The sequence below is a fragment of the Nicotiana tomentosiformis genome, chromosome 2 (genome assembly GCF_000390325.3).
Source record: "Nicotiana tomentosiformis chromosome 2, ASM39032v3, whole genome shotgun sequence".
NCBI lineage: Eukaryota > Viridiplantae > Streptophyta > Magnoliopsida > Solanales > Solanaceae > Nicotiana > Nicotiana tomentosiformis.
The window spans coordinates 121,440,818-121,453,323 of NC_090813.1; the positions used below are offsets into that span (position 1 = coordinate 121,440,818).

Sequence of the window (12,506 nt, forward strand, 5' to 3'; positions counted from 1 at the left end):
ATCAAGGTGATGGCGTAGGAATATCATTGCTTTGGCACGATCTTGGTTTGATGCCTAATTTTTATCTTTGATGGTGTCTGCCAGACCCATCGCATCAAGATGAATTTCGGCATCAAGTACCCAAGACATGTAGCTTTTGCCCGATATATCCAAGGCTACAAACTCAAGTTTAGAAAGATATGACATTATTTAGAAAAAGAAAGTTCGTACCTCTGATACTTTCAAAGTATTTTCTACGTCTCGTGCTGATAACGTGTTATAAAATAAAGACTGTAAAGTAAAAAAACCGAAGACAAGTATAAAGAGACTGATATATTATTCAAATTCAAACTTATGTATTTAATGAACTGAATCCTCCTCTATTTATAGAAGAAAGAAAACTACTGTGTAAGTTGCTACTCTAAGCTGTTGTGCCAGATATAGATAATCTTCTACCATGGGTAATATTTATCCATAACGGAGTAACGAAAGGATAAGCTTTTTCAGGAGGCTTATTTTTAATAGAGTACTAAATAGATAAACATATTTACGGTGGAGTCTCATATGGATAAACTTCTTCAGGAAGCTTATTTACAATGGAGTATTAAATAAACATCCATAATATAATATATTTATAACATAACGGAAGATAAAATTATTTAATTTGGATAATATGGGCAAATTTGACCCATGTTCCAAAAGAAAATAAAATAAAAGAAAAAGAAAAAAGGAAAGTTAGAGAGAGGAAAAAAAGGAAAGTTGGAGACAAAATGGGAAGAACAATAATTCTTGCTAACCAAACACATCATCATCATCATTCATCAGGAAACTAACAACCAGAGATTGGTTTCCTCAAATCCATCATCCCCTTTTCCTGTCTTCCCTCCCCTCAGTTGGGTTTGTTTTCAGATTTGAAATCACTCATCCAACTCTCTCTAATAAAAGAAATTCAATCTTTTTTTTTCTTTTTTCTTTTTTCACTCTCCAGCTTTATTTCTTTCTTGTCACCACCAAATCAACTTAATGTAAGCATTCAAAGCTCACGATTTCTCTGCCTTTAATGCTGCTTTGTTATTTTTCTTTGAAAGTCTTTTTTTTCTTGCTCTCTTGCAGGTGATTCCTGGTGTGGAATTTCATCTGGGATTTTTCTAAAAATCATGCCCAGATCTTAACATTTTTTTTATCTTGATACATCACCTTTGAGTTGTTTGAGCCTCAGATACAAGAAAAAATCAAGGTTGGTTCACATTTCTCACCTTTTATAGGTACAAAAGAAAATTAATGGGTCAGAATTGTAATCCTTGATATTTAAATTCTGATGTTTTTGTATACTCTTTATCTGTTTATGGGTTAGATTACATTTGCTGCATCTGGGTTTTGTTTTTTGTGCTACTTTTTAATGCTTTTAATGGGAGTGCCTTGATAGTTCTGAAGAAAAAGATGGATTTGGTTGGAAGAGTTGATAATTTAGCGTTATTCCTACCGGATAAGAAAGAAACTATTCACACTGCTCAATTATATGTGACACTATTTTCTTATTAGTCCGTTCAAAAAAGAATGATACATTTCTATATTTGGTAATAATTTAACTCTAAACTTCCAGTTTACCCTTAATGTGAAGCTTTATAGCCATACAAAATTACAAATGTTATGACGACACAAGTTTCAACAGTCTTAGCGCCACACAAATGTCATGGCATGCTTGTGACCACATGTGTCAAAAGTCTTCATTCCTTTTTAAAACTCCGTGCAGAGTCAAACTGCGTTAGTAGATATTTGGGATTTTCTTCATTTTACTTCCCTTTATGTTAATCTTGTTTTGAGATGATGAGGAGATTCATTTGTTATTTGGTTATACAGGCACAACAGTGGATCATATAAAGCTTTTATGTTGGTTTAGGGTGGTGAAGATAAGAATTTTGTGAGGTGCATGATCCCCATGGGTCACTATAATTGGTTTAGTAATTGGATTTCTGCAGCTTAGACCTTTCTGATTTGACGATGCGTCTTTAGTTTTGAGTATTTTGAGCAGCAAAGCATTTAGGTCTACTTGAAGGAGATGATCAAGCAGATACTAAATAGGCTCCCACGGAAGCCATCCAAGTCAGCAGACAATCGTGATGGAGGAAGCTCTACATTTCAGTCAAATGCTTCAAATAGTTCAAGAAGCGTTGACTTGTCTAGTTCCCGATCCGGAAGTTTGAGTGCTACGTCTCTTTCAGGCGTCACTGGTTCTTCAACTCCAGGACTGAATCATGGGGATAGGCTTCCACAGGCTATAAATGCTAAGGTGAATGGAAATGCATCAGTTTTCTCATACGAGGCATTGCCTAATTTGAGGGATGTACCAGCTTCCGAGAAGCAAAACTTGTTCATCAAAAAGCTGAACTTGTGTTGTGTCTTGTTTGACTTTTCTGACCCAACTAAAAACTTGAAAGAGAAAGACATCAAGCGGCAGACATTGGTGGAGCTAGTTGATTACGTTACTTCTGCAAATGGGAAATTTCCAGAAGCTGTCATGCAAGAAGTAATTAAAATGGTATCCTCAAATTTATTCAGGCCTCCTACTCCCCAGCCTCCCGAAAACAAAGTTTTAGAAGCTTTTGACGTAGAAGAAGATGAACCATTGATGGACCCTGCATGGCCACATTTGCAAATTGTGTATGAGTTCCTTCTCAGGTTTGTGGCATCACCAGAGACAGATGCAAAATTGGCTAAGAGATACATTGATCACTCATTTGTTCTAAGAATATTAGATCTCTTTGATTCAGAAGATCCTAGGGAAAGAGAGTACTTGAAGACTGTACTTCACCGGATATATGGAAAGTTCATGGTGCACCGTCCATTCATTAGGAAATCAATCAACAATATATTTTATCGGTTTATTTTTGAAACTGAGAAACATAATGGAATAGCAGAACTCTTAGAAATTTTGGGCAGTATAATCAATGGATTTGCTCTACCACTCAAGGAAGAGCACAAGTTGTTCCTCGTTCGAGCTCTTATCCCACTTCATAAACCAAAGTGCGCACAAATGTATCATCAGCAGTTATCTTACTGCATAATACAATTTGTGGAAAAGGACTGCAAGCTTGCTGATACTGTCATAAGGGGTCTGTTGAAATATTGGCCTATCACAAACAGCTCAAAGGAGGTAATGTTCTTAGGTGAGCTGGAAGAGGTCCTAGAAGCAACTCAGCCCCCAGAGTTTCAGCGCTGTATGGTTCCATTGTTTCATCAGATCAGTCGTTGCTTGAGCAGCTCACACTTTCAGGTTGGTATTTTTGGTTGATTTGACATATTCTTCTTTTTTCTGTTCTTTGTTCGCTCCTGAAAGAATTCATGGGTCACCAGACTGAATCTTGATATGCTTGGAAATGTAGAACCTCATATAAGGTTCCTAATAAGCTAAAAGTTGCTAAAATCACCAAAGAGCGCTGAGAACATGTTAGTAAGAATCTATGTGTAGGAACTGACAGAGATTAAATTAAAAAGCATGATGGGAAGTTCTCTGTGTAGCATCAGAAATACAGTTTTAAAATCCAAACTTTATGAGCGTTAATTACTTGACTAAATAGCATTTGGACATAACTGTATAAACTTGGAGAAGAATGGGACAAAATATTGATTTAATCATTACGCGATACAGTACTTTGAAAATTGAGACCGCACAAATGCCAAAGAACTTATAACAAAGCAGGCTGTTGGTTTTCTTACCACTGAAAGATTCAAAACTTCTGAAGCTGCTGGGACAGGCTTCTAAACATGGATTTTTGTACGATAATTAAACTGTGATATATCCACTCACATGATTCTATGAATATGAAAATGTATTTTTTATGAAAAAAGGTAATATTATAATCTGTAAAAGCTCAGCACCAAGCTAGTATTGAGATATAGTACAAAAGCATTACTGGATATGAGTCCTCTAAAGTTGTAAGGACTCCAAAACTCCAGCATCACATTTATCAGGAGACAAATTTTCATTACACCAGGACTTTATAACTTTGAGTACATTTATTCTTCATAATAAACACATTCTCTTCCTTTCCCTCAAAGGACCTTCTATTCCTCTCGAGCCAGATGTTCCATTCCTTGCCTCTGCCAGCTGCTCAAAAGCTGCTTCACATTTGCTGGCATAACCCATTGGATACCGAAGAGATTAAAAAAACATCAAAACATAATTGCAGTGAAGCAACAGATGGTTCACTGTTCTTCCTCTTTCTCACATATATAGCACCAACTGCACATATTATCATTTCAAGTCTGTAAACTTTTCAGTGAGAGCCAGTAAAGGAAAATAGACCAGAAAATGTCTTATGGTTGTAAGCTATGTTGCGTGAATCCTAGGAATGGCAATGGGGCGGGACGGGTGCGAGGCGGGTTTAGATACATGCGGGGCGGGGCGGGGCGGGGCGTGTTTTAAGTGTATGCAGGTGCGGGGCGGGGCGGGTGCGGGTTAGAGCTTAAATCTTTTACAAAATTACAACATTTCAGTGATGACTTCAGTCTACTTTTGAGATATTAAGCTTCATTGTTCATGTCAAAATATGTTTGTATGCATTAGAAAGGTTTTCTTCATATCATAATAAACAATCCTAAATTTATTAGCCTAATTCGTATTTTTTTAATAAGTAATTCATAACAAATAATTTACAAGGATTAACGATGTCTTATTACATGGTGTACTAATCTATTATGGAGTACGGAAGCCGCACAAGTCTTTATGCATACAAATTAGTTTCATGTTTACCTACTACTTTTATATAATTTTACTACTTCAAAATATTTTTAAAAAGAATTTAATTTCTAGATATCCTTATTATTTTAGACTTTGTCTACTTTTAATCCTATGCAATATATTGGAGAAACTAAACAAAGCAGTTGCACCCAAACTTAAATTCTTAATTGACATGGAGAATTTTAGCCAAAAAAATTTAAAAAGAAACAAAACTAACAAAATAAAAAATAATAAAATAATAAAAATAAAAATAAAAACTGAAGCGGGGCGAGGCGGGTGGATGCGGGTGTGATTGTGGTGCGGGTGGAAGTGCTATGCGGGGCGGGGTGGGTTGAAATTTTGTGGCTTTATGTAGAATCCGCACCGCACCCGTACCGCTTGCCATCCCTAGTGAATCCTCATTTCTCCCACGAGTGTGATAAGGGTGTGAGTACTTCGTGCAGGTTCTTCAAAATACACTAAAAATTATCAAAAGCTTGAGGTACTTATTGGATACTTCCACACAACTGTGCCACTTACGTACCTGTATACGAGTCTGGGCAACATAAAGTTGTAAGAACTACATGACTTGTATATGATCTGTCCCAATATTAATGTCGGTGCAGACCGCAATTTTTTTTATTAAGGATCAAGTTTCAGCTTTGGCTCCCAAAAGAACAATTGCAGCGGTAAATGCATGTATAGGATGATAAGCACCACATTTCTTATGGAGCATAAAAATGAGTCAAAACGAATAGTTGTTCTTGTTGTTATTTATACTATCTGAGTAGCCTCAGGAAGGGGACACAGTCTGCGCATTTTAGAAGTAACCTAGTTAAAGCATATCTACTGGAAAAAATGGAGAACACCAGACAAAGTTTAGTCCTGAAATCTCTTAGAAGACTTTTATGTTGCTTATTATTAGCCTAGGATCCATTGGAGATTCTTTTGCCTATATAAGCATCTTCTCTTACGTCTTATTTTCCACTCCTGTTGCCAAAGAGAGTAAGGCGGTGCTTATCAATTTTCTTTTGTTTCTATACGTTATTAACCAGTCAGGATTTGTGCATGTCTTTTGACCAATTTGATTTCCTTTCTCCTAGAGATGCTCTAACTTGCTACTTTTCTGTTGTGACTGCGACAACTTCACATAACATAACACTCACTTACACATTCTCTGTTGTAACTTCCTGGGATAACTTGATAGAATGTACTCCTTCTACCAGCGAAGCAACACTTTGGCTAATTATATCTATTGTGAAATTAAGCATCCTATCCAAAACCTTAAGGCAATTGGTGAAGGGCCCCACGCCGTTTTAAATCCCTTTGGAAACTCTCACAACCAATGGAAACTAGTGCGTTCTAAGACCCTCCCACACAGGTAACCATGTTCTACGGTTTGCATGTGTTGAAGACTTCTATTTTGCGTTTTTTCTAACAGTGGACCTAATGCAGGGAGAGATTAGGCTCGATAGGATGAGGGTGGGCCTGGAGCATGAGAGAGCAGGCTCAATAGGCTAAAGTGGGCCTGGAGCTGAGAGAAAAAGAGAGTAGGCTCAACAGGCTAAGGAGTGGGTATGGAGTAATGTTAGTGGCTCGGTGAGTTGAACTGGGAGAGATAAATGAGAGAAGTCTAGAACCAGCTTTTAAGCTCTTTTTAGCTTATTTGGGTGTTTGTTAAAATAAAAAAAAATGCTTAAAAGCACTTGGCTTTTAAGCCAAAAGGTCCAAAACAAGCCAAAAGCAATAAGTTGGACTACTCCAACTTATTGTTTTTTGGCTTAAAAGCCATTTTACTTTGACCAATAATTTACCTTTTTATCCCTTATAATATTTCCTAATTCCAACAATACTCCTTACTAACAAAATCCCTAGACTCATCCGTCTTCTTTTCTTCCTCTGTGCTACTATTTGGTTTCCTTTCTTCTTTCCTCTTCCTTTCCGCAATCTCTACATCACTTCTCTGTCTTTCTTTTTGAGATTTTTGTGGCATTACTTTCTTCTCATGATTTGGATTCTGTGAAGTATCCAGAGTTGCTGATTAATTCAAGAAATCGAAATGAGTATTTTGAAGAAGCTTGTATGCATAATTAAGCTCCGTAGGTAAATAGATGACCCACCTTTAGTAAAAAATTTCTAGTGAATGTAGATTCTCTCATTTGTTCTTCATTTATAAAAGGTTTCCATTACGTTGGCTTGGTGGGAAATGAAACTTTTTGGAAAGCCACCAGTTAGTGCACTGTTGTGTATATGAAATATTGGTTAGCATTAATCCATATGCATACTAATAGCAGAGAGCACGTAATAGTTTGAGCAACTTTGTTTATAAATTAGTTAAATTTTTAAAACCAAATAACAGCTAGAACATAGCCACTTCAAATACATAATCTATATTTATTGGTAAAATGGTTTTCCTGCAATCAACGTAGAACTGAATGTGAATTGAATATAGAGTAATTTATTTGTATATGAGTAAATTCGAAATAGAAATCTTGAATAATCAGTTCCTTTATAGTAACTAACATTTTAAAGGATATTTTAGTCATTTTAATAGAAAAAATTGCCTTTTCACCTACTTTTTTACCAAACACCTCAGCAACTTTTTTTCAGCTCTAACACTTCTATCCAAACACTAACTGCTTATTTATAAAATCAGCTCCAGCATTAAAAAGTGCTTTTAAGCACCAAGTGCTTAAAAGCTACTTAAATTCAGCCAATCCAAACGGGCTCTAGAGCGGCTCGATGGACTGAGTTGAGAGACAGAATCCCAGAGCAATACAGTAGGTAGAGAGTAAACAGTTGTCAAATGAGCTCACTGCTACCATGTTAACTAATATAAGCATCCGACCCAAAATCTTTAGGCAATAGTTGGAGCCGCCCAGGACATTATAAACCCTTTTCAAAACCCTTATATGACCAATGATGGACAAGTGTATTCTCTGACATCTATGATTGAAATCAAACCAATGAAACTGGACATGTAATGTAATGTGGTTGTTTGATAGAATGAGATAGACCAGATCCATTATCTGCAGCTTCCATTTTTCCCCCTCTCTGTGTGTGAAAAATTCTAGTTCATTTTCAATCTGTTCAAATCTTGCATTGACAGGTGGCTGAGAGGGCTTTGTTCCTGTGGAACAATGATCATATTGAGAACCTAATCAAACAAAATCGTAAAGTTATACTGCCAATAATCTTTCCTGCCTTGGAGAAGAATACTAGAGGCCACTGGAATCAGGCAGTACAAAGCTTGACATTAAATGTCCGCAAAATATTCTCTGATATAGATCCTGAACTTTTTGAGGAATGCTTGCAAAAATTTGAAGAAGATCTGGCTCATGAAGAAGAGAACAAGACAAAACGTGAAATGACTTGGAAACGGTTAGAGGAAATCGCTGCAACAAAAGCTGCTAGCAATGAGCCAGTGCTCGTTTCTCTTAGGACAACCCCTCATTCATCCACTGGCTAGTAGAGACTAGTATATTTGTCACTCGTACATCAACCTTGATGAGCTGACCTGTATGCTAATCGAGGATGGGAATTGTGCCAAAGGAGGTGGAATCAACAAAATGAGCCACGTCTCCGTGTCTGTTCATACTGTGATACTCACCAAAAATTTGCTTTCCCAGGTCTCTCAGTGAACAGAACTGGATACCGACTCTATTTGCATTCAGATGCGACTATTGTACATATGGAATTGCGTGGCAGAGCCTCCATGTTTTATATTCTGCAGTGCAGCCATAGCTGGAGTTAATTTGGTATTTTTTTAGTTGAATTTACAAGTGATGAGATTAAAAGAACATCATTCTTCAGGTATCTGTTAAGATTATTTTTGCATCTAGTTTCGTTCTAGTCTGCAGATAAATCCCTGTAGTATCACATGTATGTTTGGCATTTGCTGCTTGGCATAATGTTTCTGTAGATAATCCTCTGAACTTTCCAAATTAACACAGGAAAGGCAATGTTGAATGACCTTATTCTTTTGTATTTACCATTGCTTGCCATTGAGTTTGTCAGAAATATATTCTGGAGGGTGTGGCTTGGAGTTGGGATATTTCTTTTATAATTGCTGTTGGGGAAAAAAAATTGATTATTTCGACCAGCTAGTATAATGTTTGGTAAGGCTCATTTTTTTTTCTTCTAGCGATAGTATTTAGACCAGCTTGTACGCACATCAATTCTCCTACTAGTACAAGTATTAGGCAACTTTACCGTCTAAGGTTTAGGTAGATGAAAAGCTATTATCGGAGTCGTATTTTCACTCATAAGTTGCAGTTGAATATTAAAAAATAATCATTGGAAGTCAAAATTTTCTTCTGTAAAACACTAAAACTGTCATCCAGAGTCAACGCAAAACTTCTTGCAAGAAGTCCAAACGCCACTTGTTATTTTTTCAGAAGGTTTCGTTTAAATGCAAATCAATGGGATCTCAATGTTTACTCATGTCCGTATTTGTCCCAAACGGCTGCTTCCTTTGCTTTGCTCGTCCAATCGAATGCACTAGTCTTTTCTTAACTTTGATATTTGGTGAAACAATTATAAAACACTTGATAACTCTGAAACACCATAACATCAAGGTGCTTGTAGGATGACATAGTTATTATTTTGTTTCTACTACAACAACTATAGGACTTCTCATGTCCATCACTATCTCAATCTGAAAAAAAACAGTGGTTCAATAAAATTTGTGTCTTAAACCCATTTTTTAAAAAGTTTTCCTTTTGGGTAATCATCAAGTAGAAAGTTGATTGGCTTCTTTCTTTCTCATAAAGATTTTGTACTTTTTATTCTCTACAAACTTCAATATTTTCTGTTAAGATGCAAAAATTATTAATTATTAGATGTTAGTGTGTTAAGTCAGTTAGTTGCCAGCTGGCAGTTAGTTATACCAGCTGGAGGTTAGTTAGTGGTTGTTATTTTCTTGTATATAAGTCCTCATTTTATAGAATGAAATTTGAGATTCTTGCTTCAATATTTCTCTTCTTCCTCTCAATATCATTGCTTCTGAGTTTTGAGAACAATCTCCATTGAAGCTTGGTTCAAGCTCATTCACAGCAGAACACTCGAAATTGTTATGGTATCAAAGCCGGTGGGAATCTCTTCTCCGGTAACTGTAATTCTGTATTTGATCGATCAATTCACTGATCCTTTTTGTTTTTTTGTCACATGCAAACCTAAATTCGAGTCATTTTGGAATTCATTCGAATGATTCACTATTTTTCTTCGACTACAAATCTCAATTGCAGAATTGGTAGTTTTGTTTTTCAATACTTAGCTCAATCGAGTCAGTTATGGAGATTTTAGATTAAAACGAACGATCTAATGATTTAGAGGTTGATTTGCCAATTGGGAATGGTCAATCCGGTGTGGATCTGAGTAGTCCTTTGTACATGCATTCCTCAGACAATCCCAGGGCAATGTTAGTATCAGTTCCTTTTAATGGTGTTGGATACAGATCATGGAGGAGAAGTGGGTTGCGTCCACTTTCTGTGAAGAACAAGGTAGGTTTTATCAATGGAGAATGTAAGAAGCCAGATCCAGATTCTCAAAAACTTCGATTGTGGGAGAGATGTGATAATATGGTAACATCGTGAATTCTGAATTCATTATCTAAGGAAATTGCAGATAGCGTGGAATATGTGAATGATGCAACAGAATTGTGGAAAGAATTGGAAGATCGATATGATCAGACCAATAGTACAAAACTGTATCAAATTCAGAAGGAGATTAATGATCTTTCCTAAGGATCTCTTGACATCACAGGGTACTATACTAAGATGAAGAAATTGTGGGAAGAACTGAGTAACCTAAGTGCTAAGAATCAATGCATTTGTCATTGCACATGTGGAGCAAAAGAGAGTGCACAAGGCAGAACAAGATAGGCAATTAATACACTTTCTCATGGGACTTAATGAGGTCTACATTGTGGTGCGAGGCAGCATCTTGATGATGAATCCATTGCCTTCAATGGCACAAGCTTTTTCACTGTTGGTTCAAGAAGAAAAACAGAGGGAAATTAGACCTAATAATCAGTTTGCCTTAGAATCAACTTCTCTGAATATGAACACTTTCAAGCAGAACAGTTATAGAACAAATTACTCTCCTAGCAATAACTACAATGGTACAAACAAGTCAAGATCAATGTGTGAGTATTGTAAGAGGCCGGGACACACTAAGGATAAGTGCTACAAACTGCATGGATACCCTCAGAGTTATGGACAAAACTTCAAGAGTAACAATAACTATAGTCAGCACACTTCAAATCAGAATTTCAGACCTAGTGGTGGTTTCAACAGAACAAACAGGACAGTTGCTAATGTACATGGACCTCAAGTAGATATGCCATCACATGATGAGTTTGATGCACAAAAGGACAATCAAAATGTCAACCTGACTCAAGAACAGTATGGGCAGATCATGAGCCTACTACATCATTTTCAGATAGGAAATGGAGGAGAAAGTACCAGCAATGTGAATTCAGGCTGTGCAACTGCCAACTTTGCAGGTATTGTTGCATGTACATCCTCAATTAATTTTAGTAAACTGTCATGTAATTGTTTCAAAAATAGAGCTGACTCATGGATATTGGATTCTGAAGCCTCAAATCACATGACCTTAAACAAATCCTTGTTGACCAAAATTATAACCTTGTCATATCCTATCCTTGTCATTCTTCCAAATGTATATAAAGTAAGGGTAACATAAATTGGCAGTGTGACACTCATACCTGATATCATCTTGGAAAAAGTGCTGTTTATACCCTCTTTCAAGTATAATTTATTCTCTGTTCATTCTCTAACAAAACCTGAACGTCTAGTTGCCTTCTCTAATAATTCATGTATGCTGCAGGCTCCTTCAATGAAAAGGCCTCTTGTGATTGGTAAAGCCATGGATGGCTTATACTTCCTATGTCAAAGATATCTGCAGAACAAACAATAAGGTCCTACAGTCAAAGTTCCCTTTTTGTCAGCTTGTTGTTGTGCTTGCAACACACAGTGTCATCTTCACAGCAATGTAAATAAGCCATCACTCAAAAATAAGTGTGTTCCTCTTTCATTTGTAAATAACTCATCTGCAAGCAATAAAGGACAGTCTTTTTCTCTGAACTCTCTTGGACTTGTTAAAAATGATGTGAATGTCCTGTGGCATAATAGACTTGGGCATGTGCCTTTTGTTAAGATGAAAAATATTGTCTCAATACCTGCAAGCTTCTCATCCAAACAACCCTTCCTTTGCTCCATTTGTCCCATGGCCAGACAAGAAAGACTTCCCTTTCCTCAAAAGACCAGTATTACCACCAAAGTGTTTGAATTGTTACATATTGACTTGTGGGGATCTTACCATATTACCATACATGATAACCATAGGTACTTCATTACTATAGTAGATGACTACAGTAGATTAACCTGGACTCAACTTCTGTCATGCAAGAGTAATGCCCTTCAAACTATTAAGGCTTTTGTAATCTTAATAGAAAAACAATTCAACATTAGAATCAAAACCATTAGATCAGACAATGGGCTGGAGTTCACCAATACATAAACCAATCTCTTTTTCCAATCCAAGGGCATAGTACACCAAAGGACTTGTCCCTACACACCCCAGCAAAATGGTATAGTAGAAAGAAAGCACAAATACCTACTAGAAACTGCTAGAGCTCTTTTGTTCGAGTCAAAATTACCAACCAGATACCGGGGTGAGTGTATTCTTTGTGCAACTTACATTATAAACAGACTACCTTCTAGCAGCCTAAACAACAGATGCACTTATGAACTTCTATACAAAAGGAAGCCTAAGTACTCATAGA

The 12,506-nt window shown here is 36.6% G+C and overlaps 1 protein-coding gene across 1 annotated transcript; it reads left to right on the forward strand.

Moving 5' to 3' along the window:
* The first annotated feature begins 721 nt into the window (after window positions 1-721).
* On the forward strand, window positions 722-8,703 carry LOC104116224 (serine/threonine protein phosphatase 2A 57 kDa regulatory subunit B' theta isoform-like). Its single transcript, XM_009627039.4, has 4 exons — window positions 722-1,004; window positions 1,093-1,216; window positions 1,840-3,253; window positions 7,809-8,703. The coding sequence occupies exons 3-4, from the start codon at window positions 2,039-2,041 to the stop codon at window positions 8,166-8,168; spliced, it is 1,575 nt and encodes a 524-aa protein (XP_009625334.1). The 5' UTR covers window positions 722-1,004; window positions 1,093-1,216; window positions 1,840-2,038; the 3' UTR covers window positions 8,169-8,703.
* Window positions 8,704-12,506: the final 3,803 nt, after the last annotated feature.

What these genes read in the sequence shown, in the direction of transcription:
- LOC104116224 (XM_009627039.4), top strand. Translation starts at nt 2,039, where the DNA reads ATGATCAAGCAGATACTAAATAGGCTCCCACGGAAGCCATCCAAGTCA. An exon ending in TGAGCAGCTCACACTTTCAG is followed by an intron (nt 3,254 to 7,808) that starts GTTGGTATTTTT and finishes TTGCATTGACAG; the next exon opens with GTGGCTGAGAGGGCTTTGTT.